The 18,949-nt window shown below is 36.8% G+C and overlaps 3 protein-coding genes across 5 annotated transcripts; 1 reads left to right on the top strand and 2 right to left on the bottom strand.

The window, feature by feature from the left end:
• The first annotated feature begins 629 nt into the window (after positions 1–629).
• LOC132599242 (polyprenol reductase 2-like) lies at positions 630–6,927 on the top strand. 3 transcript variants are annotated; one of them, XM_060312534.1, is made up of 7 exons: positions 630–836; positions 993–1,150; positions 3,764–4,110; positions 4,652–4,886; positions 6,207–6,305; positions 6,436–6,507; positions 6,661–6,927. In XM_060312534.1, the coding sequence occupies exons 2-7, from the start codon at positions 995–997 to the stop codon at positions 6,763–6,765; spliced, it is 1,014 nt and encodes a 337-aa protein (XP_060168517.1). In that variant the 5' UTR covers positions 630–836; positions 993–994; the 3' UTR covers positions 6,766–6,927. The 3 variants fall into 3 exon arrangements, with proteins under 3 accessions (XP_060168517.1, XP_060168515.1, XP_060168516.1); XM_060312532.1 differs by having other exon boundaries at positions 631–836; positions 977–1,150; XM_060312533.1 differs by having other exon boundaries at positions 631–1,150.
• A 741-nt stretch (positions 6,928–7,668) lies between these two features.
• LOC132599241 (NADP-dependent D-sorbitol-6-phosphate dehydrogenase-like) lies at positions 7,669–11,082 on the bottom strand. Its single transcript, XM_060312531.1, has 6 exons — positions 10,878–11,082; positions 9,599–9,693; positions 9,381–9,498; positions 9,131–9,263; positions 8,279–8,498; positions 7,669–8,186 (listed from the first exon to the last, which is right to left on the bottom strand). Exons 1-6 carry the CDS (start codon positions 11,008–11,010, stop codon positions 7,956–7,958), a joined length of 930 nt encoding a protein of 309 aa, XP_060168514.1. The 5' UTR covers positions 11,011–11,082; the 3' UTR covers positions 7,669–7,955.
• A 2,252-nt stretch (positions 11,083–13,334) lies between these two features.
• Positions 13,335–16,234, bottom strand: LOC132599240 (arginine decarboxylase). Its single transcript, XM_060312530.1, has one exon. The coding sequence runs from the start codon at positions 15,773–15,775 to the stop codon at positions 13,628–13,630; it is 2,148 nt and encodes a 715-aa protein (XP_060168513.1). The 5' UTR covers positions 15,776–16,234; the 3' UTR covers positions 13,335–13,627.
• Between the last annotated feature and the right edge of the window lie 2,715 nt (positions 16,235–18,949).

Here is an 18,949-nt window from a genome sequence, read left to right as displayed (position 1 = left end):
CAATCTTTTTTTCTTTCTTTTTGGTTTTGTTATTTTCTGCTTGTTTACTTTCCATTTTCTGTAGCTAATAGCTTTCTTTTCACTAAATTATGAGGAATTGACTCAATTCCAATTGGGTTTTCAATCATACAACAAGATCCCTAGTTGGAGCTACCTTTTTGGAATTCTATTGCATTTTGTTAGTTAGTTTCTGCTTGTTTCCTTTCCATTATCAGTAGAAATTAGTTATTTTAGGAGGCGGGTCGGGGTGGATGAAATATGAGAGCGGGTTATTTTTTCTGAAATCGTGTTATTTGAATTAATTTGAGATTTCCGTCAAATGAAGGGATATTTGTTAACTTCCATAACGACATGTGCATAAATGACTCAAAATCGCAACTGAAGATATTTTTGGTCATTAAAACAAAGTCGAGTAATACTTTTGACCCTTTTCCCAAAAATAAATTAGGAACTAAAAGTGAAATAACTTAAAGCTCACTGCTCAGTGATTATAAACGCTTATTTTTGTTTTCGTTTGACCCAATGTTTGTATATATTATACTCAGGGGTGCCAAGTAACATTCAATAACATGACTAGGTAACAACAAAAAACTAAGAGGAGGGAAATGCAATTAATTATTAATCCAAAAAAAAGAAGGGCGCGTTCATACTTATCTCAATTAAACAGTGAATTCAATAAGTAGTACAGTTCACAGAACACATTGAATTTCAACAGGGTAAGCAAACGCAATGAAATCTTCACTTCACCTTCAAGTTTTCTTGAATTTCGAGCCTTAGACGCATAGCATATACCAAATCCCACACGCCACTGCATAAAGGACCCACATATTTACATGGTATCCCTGTCTTTCCCTTCATTTTCTCGTGAACTCAGTAAAGTTTGTTATCTTTTTATATTCGTTCAGTTCTGGTAACTCTATATTGTTGAAATCAAGAAACCCCACTTGTGAATTTGAACTAAAAATTGTTTTTTTAGTTGTGGGGTTTTCAAGAAATGGAGTTAGGGCTGGTCACCCTTTTGAGAGCTGCATGGGTTGCTGCAATTTTGCCTGCTGTTATTGCTTTGATTCCTTCATCAAAGCTTAGTTTTTTTCAACAGTTTGTGTTAGGATTTGCTAAACGTGGCAAGATTATGCAGTCTTCATCAAATGTAAGTATCCATTCAAAAACTTGTTAATCTTACAAAGGTTGCTAATCTCTTTTAACATTTTCAAGCATACATAGTTTAATTGATTAAGTTTTTCTTTTAAAATTGATCAATGTATATTATTTTTCCAGAACCTTATACATCATTAGGTAACCGTATTCTGGCATGTTAACAGTCGAATACCATGTTTTGTAATCGATTCGAGCTGAACATGAACCTTGTTAGTTCTGCTTACCATTTCTCCTATAGCATAGGATGTCGTTATTGGTTTAGCTTCATGATTAAAGAAGTGAAATTTCAGCCACGCAAAGATGTTTTAGAAGGGGAATGTAATGGTCATGTGCATGGGGCTATGGGTTTAATTGTTGCAAGGCAATTGGTATTTCTAGGCTTTAAGGTTGTTGTTCTTGAAGGAAAGGGTCGACCTGGCGGCACAGATCGAACAAAGAAGATGACTGGTGGACAAAATGGGTCAGCTAGGTGTTCCGCTTGCTGAACGTTAGAACTGTGAATCTGGATATTTCTTCTGAAGTTGAATGGTTGTTTAAAAATTGTTAATTAGGGTGTGCAAGCTTAGGCAGACAATGTTGGATGAGGTTAAGAGTGTGGATGTTGCCTAAAAAATTGAGCAAATGCTTTTGGATTGGCATTTGCTAATTTGCAGTATGCTAATGCATCGTTGATGTCCAATTTGTGGATAGCGTTTTGCAACAAGGATGATCCTCATAAAATGAGGGTGATAATTGCTTTATCCCTGGAGGAAACGAGGAATCAAGTTTGAGGCTCTTCTATAGTTATCCTTCAGTCTCAGGTGGAGCACTTCTTGTTGCTCCAGCAATAAAATTTTAGAATTATCTCCTCTTGAAATTCACATACCGAGAGTTGCTGATTGGAGGTCCATAGCTCCAGCCGAGAAATCAAATAATTCTTGTTAAGAAACCATTAGTGTTGGTAAGTTATTTGAGACTTCAGACCATAATTTTGGCAGTTTCTCTATTTTGTATGACCCAGCTCAACTGACCTGGAGTCTAATTGCAAGGGGAGAAATCTCTACATTTATACAGTCTGATCTCCAGAAGGCTGGCACTGGAGCTAAGATCTGAGCAGGATACAAATGTTAACACATAATTTTGGGGTGAAATTGTATGTTGGAAAATTTACCCGCTACTGCAGTATCTGTAATCACCTTCATTGAACCAGTTAGATAACATCCATTTAAACTGATTTAGTTTGCATACGGCTCTCGTAGATTCAGGGATAAAATCCTTATCAAATTGAACTGGTTCAATGTTACTAGCGGAGTGTTGTACTGATCAACTCTTGGTAGTTGTCTGAGTGATACATTGGTGAATACTGATAATGCACTTGCAGAGCTTTTAGAGGTTCAAAATAAGATTTTTAGCTACTCATTAAAAGTAGCAAAATAATCTTAGGAAGGAAATTAAAAAGAACGAGATGAGATATTTATATTATTAATTTATTACTAAATGGGACATTTATTTGAGGAGATTTTGAAATTTTATAAAGATATTTTCCCAAAATTGTTTGTTTAAAGTGTTCTGGAAGTTCTTGCACAAATATTTATTTTGTAGATATAATTGAACATGATGTATTAAATTACTACTCGTAAGATGAATTTGATAGTTTCAATTTGTGGAAATTCACTATCCATCATCAACTACAACAAAAACCCCATTCAAGGTTAAAGTCTGTATTTTTGCTCCTTTTTTGACAGCCAATGTTTCATCACTTTTGTCTCGTATTTTTTTCTTTCGTTCTTTTTTAAACAACGCCATGCACTTCAAAAGAGTTGTTCTCTGTACTTTTTTCAAGAGCTGCCCAAAAGTCACGTGCTTGGCATGTGTTTTGGTTGATGCTGTTAGTTTCTTGATAAAAACTAACGGAAGGATGATTGTTGTAATCTTTAGATTAGTTAAGGGATGTTTTTTGCTTACTATGATAACATAAGGATGTATCTTTAGTTTGACCCATAGTTCAGGGATGTTTTTAGCCCAAAAGTCCTTCTCTAACCGCGCATGTGTGTGTGTATAGAGAGAGAGAGAGAGAGAGAGACTGCATGAGTGTGTATTGTGGGCATACTAGCAACACAGAAAATGAAAAAAATGACAATATACATGAGCAGTCTTATTAATACTGCTAATTGTACCTTTCTTAATCCTAGCGTGTCTTCTATCAGGCCTTGTTGGCCCTTACTCTTATCCTTCAACTTAAATAAAAAAATTCTGTTGTTTGAAATAAAATTCAACTTCAAGTATTTGGTGACTTTACTCTTGTTACAGAATTTTATTTCAAGTATATGCTGACCTGTTTCTTGTTACCAGCTAAAGTATGTTGTAATTGTAAGTTGTAACCCTTATATAAGGTAGAACACCCCGTCGAGAGTACTTGTTATTACATATAAAGTAAGTCTATAGTTGCAATGTACAACTGTGTTATATGGATGCTGACTATTACGTTTTGAAATATCTGCTTCTTTCGTCTCTGGCAATGTCTTTTCCTATAAAAAGAAAATTTCTGCAACTTTTACAAGAATAAGAAGTTTCTGCAACAATTTTATTGACCTTTCACTTTCTTTGGCCTATTTTTCAAATGCAGAAACTCTCTGTTCCGCAGAAACTCTTCATTCACTTCTATATTCTAGCTTTTGTTTGGACAACACTTCTGATAGCTGCTACCTGGATTTATGCTTATTGTACAACGCCAAAGATCTCGGAACCAATGCTTTTTTCTAGTATTGCTAGCCACTTGACTGGAGGATCGCGTATCTTCTCTTTACAAAGATCTCATATATCAAAAGAACACAGAAGCAGGATTGCTGTATCGATCTTTCTGCTTTTATTAATGGAAGCTCAAGTACTGCGACGCCTGTTTGAGTCAATATACGTATTTAAATATAGTCCTTCAGCCAGGATGCACATTTTAGGCTATCTCACAGGTTTATTGTAAGTTGGCATCTCACTTTGTGTCTTTTTCTCATAAAATATTTCCCTATTTCTTGTTGCCTTTTATTAGCTGGTTCATAGTCAAGGTGGATAGCTAGTAGACTGTCTAAGGGTACAGCAGACTGCTGTTGTATTCTATGTGCGTCTGTTGTTCCCTTTCTTTTTGGTGTTTTCTTCTTTTTAATAGAAACTTCAATTTTGGTCATTCTTTGTAATTTTACTTTGATCAAAATTTCATTGGCCTAGTAAAATGGTCTAATCTTTGATCTTAGCTGTCTATCTTTTTACGGAGCATAAATTCTTTATCTATATGTAGAATTTCCAACTAGGCTTTATTTTTGATAAACTGCGTTGTAAATTGTACAGTAAATTATTTGAAATGATTCACACTTTGTAGAAGTCTTAGTCCCTGTTTCCTGTTTGGTGAGAACACTAGTATATTCTCTTTTAGTGCCTAACTTCTTATAGTTTCCATAACACATAAACTCCAAGTTGTCCAATGGGCAAAACACTTTCTGAATTTTGTTCTTCTTGATCCAAGCTTCTATACAGCAGTTCCCCTCTCTCTTTGCTGCAATCATGCTACAGAGGTATACAAGTTCGGGTTGAGTTTGATTCAAGAGTTTATTGTTAAAGGAAAAGATAGGATGCTAGTAACTGAGGTTGATTGGCTGAGATTTTTGAACCCTCTCATGCAACTACGATGGTACACATGGATTGGTGCAGCTATATTTTGTTGGGGTTGGATTCATCAACGCCGTTGTCATGCAATTCTTGTAAGTGGTGTGTGCTATTGATTATTGATACGGATTCGTCTTTGAAGTTAGGAGTGTCTTTTGGTTATTTGGTTAATATATTATGTGCTTGTGCCGAATCTTGTCTATATGGGTATTTATTAGTTCGCATGAATTATCCTGTGGAAGAACAAAGGCTACTGGTATTTTCAATAAAAACCTAAAAGACGTTTTAACTGATCATATTTCCTATTGCAAAATTGGTTTCAGTGTCTTAAGCCCTTCTCATTCACTTGAGCTCACCCACCTTCATCATATACAGTACAATCATCACATTACAAGAATTGAGAAGGAGCATGAGAAAAGTGGGGCATATTGGGAGTAGCTATCTCAGTCATGAGATAGCTCGTATTTAAATAGATGAAGCAAGAGCACTTCTGATTTTCAAGTTAGAGTCAACTGATTTTTATTTGCTTCCATGTGATATTTTTTTTTTGGCTAAATGTAATTATTTACCTATTAAAAAAAAAAAAAAAGGAGAGTATAAATCTCAACTCAGCATAGTTTCTAGGCGCGGAAATGGACTAAAGGTATATTAATCGTGCCATGCTGGTCAAGGTTATAGCAAGGTCAGAATATGGATTCTTGACTTTTAGAATTTTGTAAATTCTAAATGTGGAGACAATGCGCATGGGCGATGGATCTCGCTGCCATTAAGACTGACTGTTAGAGTTAGGTTCTTTTTCATACGGCGTATTGGTGGCTAATAGATTATGACTTCTGACAGCTGTAGCTACTGTAGATATCATTACTGGATGTGGTTCCACTCATTGGTTGATTTTCATTGATATCAAATACAAGGTATAAGCAGATAGTGAGGTTGGTATGATAGCATATGATGATAATACAATAGATGAATCAATAGCCTGTGAAGGCAAATAACTAGCCTATCCACTTCTTCTTAATCTTGTAAATAAGTCTTATACTCCGGATAAGTTCAGTTACATTAATAAACTAAAGCAAATTGAAGTGATAAGTTGAAATTGAGCTTACTGATAATTACTGAGGTGCAAAATACTTCACCGCAACAAAAGTATAGGAGCTTATAAGAGGTTTGACTAAAGAAGACTTCTTTGTCTGTTGCTTCGTTCTGTTGGATCTTCAAATTTTCTTTCCCAATTTCCGTGTGAAATTATAGGTATTTCTCGTTCAACTTGACTGCTGATTCTTTTATTATGTTTGTGTTGGTTATTAAGGCGTATTTGTTGTATGTTTCTGTCGGTTATTCCATTCATGGTAACCTTAGAATTCTTTAAATTTAGCTTCATTATTGTGATATAACATCTTTACTTTGCCAATCAGGGTTCATTGAGGGAGAACAGAGAACACAACGATGATTATTTAGTCCCTCATGGTGATTGGTTTCAATATGTTTCATCTCCACACTATTTGGCTGAAATTGTAACTTTTCTATCTCAATTACTAATGTTCTAGGAGTATTTATTTCATGTCTCATTACACACAAGAAGCTACCAATCTCGGTCAGGATATAATTTACACATTAGTTTGTTGCTTTTTACTCGTACTGAAGGTTATATATGCTGGCTTCGTGGTTGCTAGTGGATGTTCGGACCTCACGATATGGCTACTCTGGGGATTTACGGTATAACTCTATTCACAGTCTTGAGAAGCACCCCACTCTCCCACCCTTTATTTGCCGTGTTCATGTTCATTTCTGCACACGATTGTTCCAGTTACCAAAATGGTTAATGTTTACTTGTTTTCTGCAACGTGATGCGTTTTGTTGCAATCGCAGGTGGCAAATCTTTCCTTAGCAGCAGCAGAAACACATAGATGGTATCTGCATAAGTTTGACAACTATCCTAGGAATCGTTTTGCTATTTTCCCATTTGTTTACTAATTAGTGCTTAATGTCCAAGTTCTGCTATATTATTTCTTTGTGCGGAATTGTCTGTATATATAGGTTCTGTAAGCTAGATGTGAGTTGTTTCTTGGGTGCCATGGATATAACTCTATGGATCTGAATATCGCCAGCTGTTTTACTGAGCACTTCTGGTCCTTACTTTTGTTTTTTCTTATTGCTTAATCTATCATGCAACATAAATGAATGGAAATTATGTGGATGTGGCAGCACAAGTTGCAGAAATAAAATCACAGAGGTCATCATTTTTATTGTTTGACCTATATTTCCTTATTATTTGCCTTGTGTTTTAATGACCTTATTCAGTTCCATTAGACATCATTTATGCTATTGCTAGAGGTGTCAAAATCAACCTCTCAACTTGTTCAAGTTTTAAACGGGTGGGACTTCTCTTTAACGTATTGAACTTGAGATGACCTATCAAACTATTAAGACAAAAAAGTGAAACCTTCAGGTTGAGGTACAACTTAAACCCAACAACAAATTGAAAAACTTATGCAAATAATTTAAGAAAAATATATTAGACTTTTCAAAACAAGTAAAATACATGGGAGGATGAATCATGTCGAATGGGGTGGGTTATTACTCGTTATTTGATGCATGTTGACCCATGCAAACTTTGAACAGGTTAAGTCATGACCTGTTCTGACAGCCAAACAGGAAATTACACCCAAATGACCTTAAAAATAGGCAGTCTTGAACTTTTTACCCCCGCTTATCCCATGGGCAAACCTTCAGGATCAAAACTTTAAATTTTGTCCTAAGGGCAAGCGAGGTTGAAAGTTCAAGACCACCCAAATCCAAGGCCATTCTTGTAAATCACCCCAATATTTGACTCTACCTGCCCATTTGCAACCTTTAGCTATTGTGCAGAGAGATGTATTTTGTCGCATTTTAACTAGCCGATAGTTTCATTTGCCTTTGGATCGGAGACATGCTACCCCAGGGAAAAGGGCCATGCACTCTCCCAGAAATTCAACCACCATCCATCATGTTTGGTACACAAGTTTGAAATGAAAAATCATAAACTACATCATAGGTAGAACAATGACTGGTCTCTCTCATGCTAAAATAAACACAATTTGCCATATTCAAATGACATGCCTGGTCTAAGTAGATCAGTCCCTTTTCCTAGTGCCTATCCATCCCTTGGACATGCGCACGAAACTTTAGGCATACAGATCTATGCCCCAAAACTTTGCGGGTTGGTTGGTCCTATAGTTGCGGTCCAAACTTTTGACAAGGTCCATGTCTTCTTTGGTGAGCTCAAAGTCGAGAACGTTGAAATTCTCCTGCAGTCTCTCCAGTTTTGATGATTTTGGAATCACAACTGTGTTTCGTTGGATGCCCCAGCGCAGAACAACCTGGGCCACAGTCTTCTTATACTTCTCAGCTAGACCCTGATGCAATAAGTAACAAAAACAACCTCAATACACCCAACCCATCAATATGAATCAAATTTCTTGGAAAATATAAGAGCACAAGGATTTACTTTTAGAGCTGGATCCTCCAGGCATGATACTGTACCAAACCATTCAGTATTAGCAGCAGCACCACCAAGTGGGGTGTGGGCTGTAACACAGATGCCATGCTTTTGGCAGAATTTGACAAGAGATTCACGCTGGAAATAAGGATGAGTCTCGATTTGATTCACAGCAGGCTTCACTTTGGAATATGCTAAGCAATCTCGGGTGAGAAAGATGTCATAGTTGCTGCACATTGATTCCCATTCCAAGAGTAAGAATACAAGCCCATTTCGTTTCAAAATAATCCCTCAAGTATGCTCTAAAGATATTTAGTGGGAACTCACATTTGGAGGTACAAGATTTTTGCAGTTTCTGCTATTTTTAATCTCTTTCTAGAGTTGCTGCAGTTTTTTAAGTGCAATTTCTGCTATTCTTGGTCTATTTTTGATGTCTAGTACAGTTTTTTGTTTTGCAGTTTCTAGGATTTGATGGGACTTTGCTAGTGTTTTTGATTAAATTCTTTTTTCCACAGTTCCCGTCAAATCTAACAAACAAAGTTCATTAAATATTTGACGAAGACCAAAAGTGTAAAACTTTGACAAACTTAAGGACCAAAACTGTTCAGACACTTTAGGGACTATTTGTAACCTACTCCTAAGTATAGGGGACTACATTTGTCATTTTCTCCATTCGAACACACAAACTAAGAGGAGAAAACTGCCAGTGAAATGGCAAGGCAACATCTGGTTTTTGTCAGCAATGCCTGACCTCAGCTATGAGATCACCCACAGCACAATAGCATCGTGAAGCGGAAAATAGAATCGGCTACCCATAGCAGCTGAATAAGGTGAGTACAGCTTTTTAAGTCGTAGGCCTACCTGATTCCTATGCTGCGAACCAAGCCCAGGGATACTAGATTTTCCATTGCGTGCCAAGTAGTCTCCAATGATATGGTGGTATCTATATCAAGAACACCATCCTCGCCCAATGCACTAGCCGTTGTACCAACTCCTGAATGCATTTAGAAGCAACACAATGAGCCATTTCAAAAGTCGACAAAATTCTTTAGTTTCAAGACTATGCACTAAAATTTGAAGAAGTCCAAGGTAATAAGACCAGCAGTGTCACCTGTATGTCTTGTGGCTACGGGGAAGTGAATAAGGTAGAGATCCAGATAATCAAGGCGTAACTTCTTAAGACTATCTTTACATGCCTCAAGAACATGACCATGGTCTGAGTTCCAAAGCTGCAAAAAAGAGAGCCGATATTTATTGCCAGCTATATTTAATTCTCAGCAAAATGCTAAAACTGAGTCGGCAGATAGAATTATCATTTTCCGCACTGACCTTGGTTGTAATGAAAAGATCCTCCCTCTTCACGAGCCCCGCTTGAAATGCTTCTGCAAGTGCTTCCCCAACTTCAGCTTCATTTTGATAGTCAGCTGCAAGCAATACCAGATGTCAGGTCACACTATTCCAAGAGCCTACCTAGTAGCTCCATTTCAAAAGAACCTACATAGTACTCCCTCCTTCTCAATTTATGTGGCACTTTTCAGTTCACGAGGAGTCAATTTGACTAATATTTGAAGCTAAATTGGATTAGATTAAACATCATATTTTAAAATAAAAATTTAGATATTCAAAAACTATATGAAAAGTTATGTTGCTCAGACTCTCTAAATATGCTGCCGCACGGATTCTCAAAAAATGCACTACTTTTGGAGAATCATACATGCACCCGTCAATATTTTTGAAGAGTCCGAGTAACATAGATGAAAAGGACTATAAATTGCAATTCTTTTCATGTCAAAATGATAAAATATATTACCAAATAAATTAGGACAGAGGGAGATAGCAAAAGACACATTCAAAACTTAAGTGGGTTAATGGAGTGTAGTATTGCACCTATTACTTGTTTGCAACAATGTGCAAACACCCTTAATATAAATATACATCTTTTAACATTTTTAAATAAGGTTGATGTCCAAGCAGCTTGTACGCACCTTAACTATTTCATCTGCTACCGGCTATCTCTCCACTAGCACATGTACCGATAACTATGCCCGCCAAAAATTAAGCAAACGTGGAAGAAATCTAGGTTTTTTTTTCTCTGCTGGGATTTAACCATTTTCTAACTATACATACAAAATTCAGGTGAAAGAATATCGATGCACCTGAAACTCTGCGCTTAAAGTGTATCTGCCCCCCTGCTAGTCAGGAGCGAAGCTAGAGAATAAGCTACACGCTCGGCAGAAGCCATTATCTTTGGCAGAAATCCTGTAATTGTGCTATGTATAAATAGTTTATCCCGAACCCACCAAGCTGTTTTTTTTTTTTTTTTTAATTCAGAACCTATAAACTTAAAATTTTAGCTCCGACTCTCTGCTAGTAGGGAGTAAAATCTTGTATTTGAAAAAGATTAATGGAGGGGCCATGCCATAGCATTAGTTATATAGTTAATTAACACTAAAAACAACAATCGAGAAAAACCCATATGTTAAAATCTAGGGGGACTTTTTTTTTTCTATTTATAAAAAAAGCAGCTCGGTACATTAAACTCCCGCTATGTATGGGGTCCGGGTTTTTTTCTATTTATCAATAGTGAAAATAAGTAGTGATAATTTACCAGCACAATCAAAGTGACGGTAACCAATCTTGATAGCGTTGATGAGAAGATCTTTTATATCTTTGCCTTCCATTCTCCAAACACCAAGTCCCACAACTGGCATCTTGAAGCCGCTGTTCAGTGTAATCGCCATTTCTCCTGATTTTTTCTTTCTTTCTTTCTTTGGGACTTGCTTGATTGCTTGGAACTTGTTAATATGCAGGTTTTGCATCATTTTATATAATATAATAATATGGGCCTGCAAAATCAGTTACGATTTTGCTGAAAAATATATATGGGCTCCAAAATTTATATGTTGGCCCAATTAGTCTTATGGTCTCCCCAGCATGTCAAAAGAAAATGAGAATTAAGCTCTTACCATCTTGGACTATCACCTGGATTCCACCAAAAGACAGAGATTTGAAATGAATTGAAGCCCTTTTGACCCTCAATACTACTCCGTCCTTCCGGATGTTCTTTCAATTTCCAAGAGTCAAACTTTCAAATTTGCCTTAATATAACGGCGACCCCTTGAACTTGCAACTAAATTTATTTTTGATTCTCGAACTAGACTTGTTTCAATTGAGCCATCCGAACACATGATAAAGTATTTTTATTAGACACTTTCAGAATCTATTAGGTACTTATGTTAATCACATTAAATATGTCATTTTCTTCAATTATACACATTAGCCTCAATTGATACCTACCTGATAATTTATCGTTACTAAGAGTAATGCATATAATTAAAGGATTTGATATATTTTAAGTGATTAACTTATATATGAGCATTTGAGAACAAGCATGAAAGTTTTTTCAAAATTTGAATATAAACACTTTATCATCATGTGATCAGGTGCTTAATTGAAACAGTGCAGACAACCCTTTAGATTTTACATCTTTAGTCCTTTTCTCTAAAGAGGCATATAATCCAAAGAGCAGCATCGTCTTTTTGTGAGTCCAAAAAATCCTAAAAAGAAGCAAAAGGCAAATATAAGAAGAAGAAAACCAGAAACGATGTAAAACACATGAAGCAATCGTCAACAATAAGATCTTTCCTTTTCTCTCTTTTTACCAAAGATTCTACCTTTTCTCTACCGAATCTCATGCACTGTACAAAAGCAACACCAAATTATCGTCATTTGTATGGTTGTTAATATATGGGGCAACACGTATTTTACCAGCACAAACAAAAGCCACTCCATTAGAAAATTGAGTTTTAACAGACTTATTGACAAATCACATGATCCACCATGGCCTACTAACAGAAAAAGCGAAGCTCTTTTTCTGCAACAATTCAAAGGCCTCAATGCTCATATATTATAAAACATGACATCATCGCCCATCTGATGAACAAATCTCACAAGTCACAACCTTTAATGAGACGCTTCGAATTCAAATCTTGGTAAAAAGGGCAAATTCAAATTAATTCTAACTATACGTAAACCAAAAAGAAAACGATGTCGCTCCGTACCAAGAGCTTCTAAATGATACAACTCCACCTACCCCCTTTCTACAAAGAAAAAAAAAAGGAAAAGGGCCAAATATACCCCGTACTATTGAAAAATGATTAAATATACCCCTCTTTATATTTTGGGTTCAAATATACCCCTACCGTTATACTATTGAATCAAATATACCTTTCTCCATTAAAGTTGTCCACTATGAACATCCTATCCTACGTGACAGTCACATTTGATGAGGTGAATGTCACGTTGTATTGCCACCTCATCGCACCTAACCCATTTTACTATTCACTCTTCCACCACTAAAATCTCCACCCCTCCGCCACCATTGCTGTTATTACCGCTATATAGTACAGCTTTAGGGAAAGAAAAAAAAAACTTGCTATTGAAATAAGCTAATGTAATTAAACATTCATAACAACAACGAATTAGCCATTATATCGTTTTTTTAACTTTTCCCAGGGGTCTAATAAAATGAAAACTAGATTAGGCTGACCGTATATTATAGAAAGTTCCTGGGTAACACAAGTGGATTGCGGGATAAGTTTATGTCATGGTTGAGAACTTGAGATTAGCTTTGATACACATACTTCAATTGTCTTCTCCTTATCCTTGATAAATTAAACGGCTTGCTTACTACCTAATTTCAATAGTAAGTCTTTTTTTTTCCCTAAAGCTGTAGTTGTATAGCGGCAATGATGGTGAAGGGGTGAATATTTTAGTGGTGGAAGAGGGAAATAGTAAAATGGGTTAGGTGTGATGAAGTGGCAATGGCACGTGGCATTCATATTTAGCCCTTTTCCAAAAAAAAAAAAATAGCCTAATCATTTTGGCACTAGCACAACATTATCATTAACGCATCTAAGCCACATATGGTCTTGATGATCAGAATCAGTGAATCACCACCTAACCATAAGCTGCCAAATCCTAGGAGGTTTCAACTTTCAACGTTTAATTCAATTTGGGTAGGAGTATTATTTTTCTTTTTCAAAGAGAGAGAGAGAATAATAAATATACCAAAACAAAATGCATTACATAAGGAGGATATTACATAGGAAGAAGCCGAATCATACATCATACATCAAATTGATTCGGCCAAGTCCCCACTCTTCCTCGTTAAACAACCATAACAGAAAGTTGCAACAAGACCACAGGGATAATCCCTGCTTTCTAACTGCATCTTAAGAAAGTAACATAAAATAAAACATCACCAACTAAGGGGATTATTGAGAAAAACAGACGACCTCAAACGACAAACTAAAAATAAACTGGAGATGCTACGAGTCTACTCTCCAAGCAGTGCAATTAATAGGACCAAATCTCATCCTCCCCTGTTGCACAATCTGCAGCATTGTCATCGTCGGAGTAGTAATAGCCACCATTATTCGCGACGGTGGCTGCAGTGAAGCAGCAAGACGAAGGCGCAACAAGGTAAGGCATATTGTGGAAGGACTGAGCTAAGCTATCGGTCAAAGATGCAAAGTTCAGACCTTTATCTTCTTCTTGTTCAAAAAATTCCTCTGCACGGTGCTTGAGAGTCTCGAACATGAGTTCAGGCTCGTGCTGCATCGCCCGGAGCACATCCGCGCAGGACGGGCCAGGTACAGAGCGAGTCACAGCAAAGCTGTGAGGGCTATCGCTCTGCACCACCCGCACCATGCTGGGCCCACCAAACAAGTTGTGGAGCCCTCCGAGCGCCTCCTCATAAGCCCCACCCAAAAACATCCCCAGATAATACCGTCCACCATCACCACTTCCCAAATCGTGCAACGGCAAGCTTGATTCGCCACCAATGAACTTATCTATCTTCCCATCGCTGTCACAAGTCAGGTCGGACAGGATCCCTCTCATTACAGGCTTTTCATCTAAACGGTGAATTGGTACAATGGGAAACAATTGATCAATAGCCCAAAAATCAGGAATTGAGGTGAAAATCGACAGATTCACATGGTAAATGCGGACAGGATCAGCAACCCCGATAGCCTTTGCGACCAAGTCGCAAATGCTATCCACTGCTGCGAGCTGTTCAATATCCAAGGACCCTTCTTTGAACTGTTCCACACATCTCTGTTTCAACTGATCAGAGTAAAGGAGACACGTGTCGTACTCTCCACGAACCGCAGCAGCAGATAACTTCCGGTAGTCAGCACGGGCATCTTCATTGAGAGTCTCTGCTAGGGTTTGGAGACCACCAGAAGAAAGCTGTGGAGAAACATGCGTACTTGAAGCAGACACAGCTTCAAATATCAGAATTGAGTGGTGAGAAACAATTGCCCTTCCACTTTCACTGCAAATAACTGGATGCTTTACGCCTTTACGGTCACAGACAAATTGGACAGCTTGGACAACAGTGGAAGCATATTCTTGAATTCCATACCCAACAGAGACATCAGAATCGCATGATTTAGTACCATCATAGTCAATTCCAAGCCCGCCTCCGCAATCAATGTATTTCATTCCAGCACCAAGACGGACTAATTCAGAATAAATCTGAGTGGCTTCACCAACACCATCAGCTAGTAACTCCGTCGATGGGATCTGGGATCCAATGTGAAAATGCAATAACTGAAGACAATCCAGCATTCCAGACTCCTCCAACTTCTTCACTACACGAAGAATTTGAGTTGTTGTCAACCCAAACTTACCCTTTTCACCAGAAGTGGATCCAAAATGACCCGAATGCTTGGTCCTGAGTTTAGCACGAAGTCCAATTACGGGCCTTACAGCCATTTTACGGCTGATATCAATCACCAGGTCAAGCTCCTCTTCTTGTTCAAGAACAATTACAGTGTTCAAAAGGAGCTTTCTTGCAACCAAAGCAAGCGAAATATACTCACTGTCCTTAAAACCATTGCAAACAAGAAGGGCATCAGCACTGCCTTTAGATAGACAGCTCATAGCCAACAGGAGCTCCGGTTTAGACCCGGCTTCCAAACCGAACCGGTGACCCGACCCGAATTTCACAATATCTTCAACAACGAACCTGTCTTGATTGCATTTCACAGGATAAACACCTTGGTAATGACCCTCATAACCATTTGAACCAACCGCCATATCAAAAGCAGATTGCAATGATTCCAATCGGTTCTTCAAAACATCAGGGAAACGAACAACAAGAGGAAGCTGAAGCCCGAGCCCACCCAAATGTTTCGGGTCAGAAGCCTTTTTCACGACTTTCAAAAGATCAATCTCCTGATGGGGAAGAGTCTCAGTACCGTGTGGCTTAACGGAAATATCTCCGTTAGAGTTAACAGAGAAATACGGAGCACCCCATCCGTCAACCCGATACAGATCAGACGACATTTCCGGGGACCAATGGGAACCGGCGGCGTTAGGTACGCCGGAGGAAAAGAACTCCGGCGCCGGCGAAGGAAGAGAGCTATCCCAAGAGAAGGCATAGCCGAGAGGAGGAGAAACAAGAGCAGCGTCTACACAACAACCTAAGGCAGGCATCTCTTCCGATTTTTTCTTAAGAAAGAATCAAAGAATACAGAGAAATAAAGAAAGACAGAAGCTAAATTAAGGGTTTAATTTTGTACAGATTGGTGATTTTTGTAGCCCAATGTTGTAATAGATGGGGGCTATTAAAACCCGCCGAGGCACGAGGCCCCGGCTACCCCCTCAAAAGAAGCAAAAAAAGAACTGAATCAAAAGATAATCACCTTCTAAAACACTCTTACACGATCCAAAAATCCCCACCCTGACTTCAGAAGGAGATAATTTCTTGGTTTAAAACAAAGAAAAATAAGGTAACGGAATTAAAAAGGCAAAACAAAACTAAAATTCGAATAAGAAGAATACCATACAGATATTGAAGATGGACGGAAACCTAACTGTGAAGGTTTTTTTTTCTGTTATGGGAATTGAGAAGAGAACGTGAAACAACTACTGTGAAGTGAGCGAGATTTGCATGAGAGGTGACGACGCTTTATATAGGGGGAAATTCCGTGGCTGGGCCGTGGGCCCCCATTTTCGGCCCATTTAAATTTTAAAGTATCTGACTTTATCTTTTTCTTCATTTGATGTTAATAAATCAAAAAATAAAAATAAGAAAATGGTAAGAGTATGAATATTTTTCGTTATTTGTTTTTAAAGTATCTGACTTTCTCTTTTTCTTTATTTGATGGTAATAATAAAAAAGAAAAATAAGAAAACAGTAAGAGTACGAATATTTTTCATTAATTGGTGGGCTAGAGATTCTTTCGGGCCGTGGATAGACAGCGGAGGGTTGCCGCGTGGCCTGAACTGGACCTGATTTTTGGGGTTATCTCAGTTTCTCGTATCGCCATTCGAGAAGATAAGGTAAGCGTGTTAGGTATGAGTATATCATGAGTATTTGAGGAGATATCGGTAGTTACTCACTTACTTTTGTGCCTAGGAATAGGAAGGTTCCCTTGGATCTGCCACGCGACGAAGCAGGGTGAGGCAAAACGAGACAGGTTTTAACTAATTTTTTCGAAAATTAAAGAGAAGAATGAGTAGGGCATATTAAATAAAACTACAAAAGTTTAACTGTTTAAAATTTATTTTTCAAAAAGTCGAGTATAAATAAGTTTTTTTTATGCCGGCAAAGCGAATTTATGTCAAGCGAGACATGCAGGTTAAAAATATTAAAAAAATGCTAAAAAAGCGAAGCTAGGAGAGGGTTAAAAGCTTTTGGGGGATAAGGTTTTAAGCGAACTCGACTTGCCTCATCCTTCCCCATTTGCCATCTCCAGATATTTGTTCTTCGTTTAATTTGCTTATATGGAAAGATAAATTATAAAAATCCACAGTGATTTCTTTTGGATTTTAAACAAGATAACAATTTTCTTAAACACATCCTGATCCATTTGCCATCTCTTGCAATCTGGTTCTCAATTTTTTTTTTTAGAAGGCTAAATTACAATAATTCTTAAGTGAAAGTTCTTAGATTTAAACTAGAAGATAAAATTATAAATGAGGATTCAGAAAATTAAATAAGATTTTCCTTTTCTAGCTATCTCATTTTTTGTGGGTGCAGGGTGGGGTTGTTTCTTCATATATCATTTAATAGCAAGTTAGCTACTAAGGTTATTTTCCATATCTATCTCCTCCTATTAATGTTTAAATGAGATTGTAAAAGTTTCCTTACCGAAAAAGAAAAAAAAAAGATTGTTAAAGTTGGCATCCTACTTGTGCCAAACAGTGTCATTTTATTAGATCAAATGAGTGCATTTTATGATTTTATCTAATAAGTACGTAATGTTAGATTTAAAAAAATTAACTCAAAGCATTAGTATTCTCTTCTTTTTATCTGTATTTATTGTTTTGCCGCAATTAAAGTGACTACATTTGCTCAACTCCGACCTAATATGACTTAGTCCACATTGAATTTCACCCAGAATTTGATCAAATCGATTCCACAAAATGTATGGCTGTAGGTGTTTTGGGCCATAAGCTGCATAGAAGTCGTTCTTATACTCGTCACGTTCCGCATCTCGATAGTCAAACTACATGAACTTTGACTAACATTTTATGATAGATTTTTTTTCACAATATTGATATAAGAAGAAATTTAATTTATACTTCCTCCGGATCAAAAAAAGTGTCTACTTAGCCTTTTTTTCTTGGATAAAAAAAGTGTCCACTTATCAAATAAAAAAAGAATTAACCTTGTTTTTCCAGATTTGCTCCTATTAAGTGTTATATGATTAAATCTCAATGCTTATTTAATTAAGGATAGTTTTGTCAAATTACCTATTTTTGTCTAGGAGTTAGTATTTTCTTAAGAGGTGTATAAATGGCTAAGTGAAATCTTTTTTAAATTCCAAGGAAGTAGTACTTTTTATAGTTAAATTGATTCTTGACTCCCGAAAAATGAAACATGATAATTATTTTAGGACCGAGGTAGTAATTTATTTAGTACATCTTATTTGAAAAATACGAACAAGGAGACAAATGGTGTGCCTAGGAAGGGTATCCAACCTCAGCTATCTTATCTATACACGCAAACACACTAGCTCTCTTTTTTTCATTGGTCTCGCTAACGTAAGTGGGGACCAAAAGACAAACAACCCTAAATCATAATTCTGCTCGTGAATCATGCGGTGCAAGCGATCGGGAGAATTCAATAATTTTGACTCAAATTTTATTATATATTAAAAATTTCGCTAGATTAGGTCAAATAATAATTATCATTTAGTACCGATTTTTTGTTTTTTTCTTAGGACGAATTTGATATTGCGATTTTTGTTTTCGCAAAACACAAATAGTGTCAAAGATCACTTTTGGTCTTAGGCTTTCATTAGTTAGTCCCGGTAAAGCCCTAAGCATCGTATCTTCTTGAAATAAGGCCATTGGTAACACGACATAGTGACTCCTTACTTTTATTTCTTTTAGTTTGTTCAATTAATTCTTATTTTTATTGAATTTATTTCATAGAATAAAACTAAACAAATAAACGAAACGAAGTTTTTATAGACTTTGAAAGCAATACATTAAATGGTTTGTTGTATAACTTGGAATTCGAATTTGTCAAAGTTTAAATTCTAAATCGTCAATCCCTTTAATCTACGTGTTGCGAAAGTTAACCTTTGTCAGAATTTTGTTCTCTCTATGTAAAATAATGAACAAAGAAAGTATTAGTGGTATGGGAAGAAAAAAAAG

This window comes from Lycium barbarum, chromosome 6, assembly GCF_019175385.1.
Source record: "Lycium barbarum isolate Lr01 chromosome 6, ASM1917538v2, whole genome shotgun sequence".
Classification (NCBI taxonomy): Eukaryota; Viridiplantae; Streptophyta; class Magnoliopsida; order Solanales; family Solanaceae; genus Lycium; species Lycium barbarum.
The sequence above is the reverse complement of the archived record's forward strand: the minus strand, read 5'-3'. Positions and strand labels throughout refer to the sequence as shown.

What these genes read in the sequence shown, in the direction of transcription:
- LOC132599241 (XM_060312531.1), bottom strand. Translation starts at nt 11,010, where the DNA reads ATGGCGATTACACTGAACAGCGGCTTCAAGATGCCAGTTGTGGGACTT. An exon ending in ATCTTTTCATTACAACCAAG is followed by an intron (nt 9,499 to 9,598) that starts GTCAGTGCGGAA and finishes TCTTTTTTGCAG; the next exon opens with CTTTGGAACTCAGACCATGG. An exon ending in TGGAGGATCCAGCTCTAAAA is followed by an intron (nt 8,187 to 8,278) that starts GTAAATCCTTGT and finishes TTATTGCATCAG; the next exon opens with GGTCTAGCTGAGAAGTATAA.
- LOC132599240 (XM_060312530.1), bottom strand. Translation starts at nt 15,775, where the DNA reads ATGCCTGCCTTAGGTTGTTGTGTAGACGCTGCTCTTGTTTCTCCTCCT.
- LOC132599242 (XM_060312532.1), top strand. An exon ending in GGCTATCTCACAGGTTTATT is followed by an intron (nt 4,111 to 4,651) that starts GTAAGTTGGCAT and finishes TCTTGATCCAAG; the next exon opens with CTTCTATACAGCAGTTCCCC. An exon ending in CACACTATTTGGCTGAAATT is followed by an intron (nt 6,306 to 6,435) that starts GTAACTTTTCTA and finishes CTCGTACTGAAG; the next exon opens with GTTATATATGCTGGCTTCGT.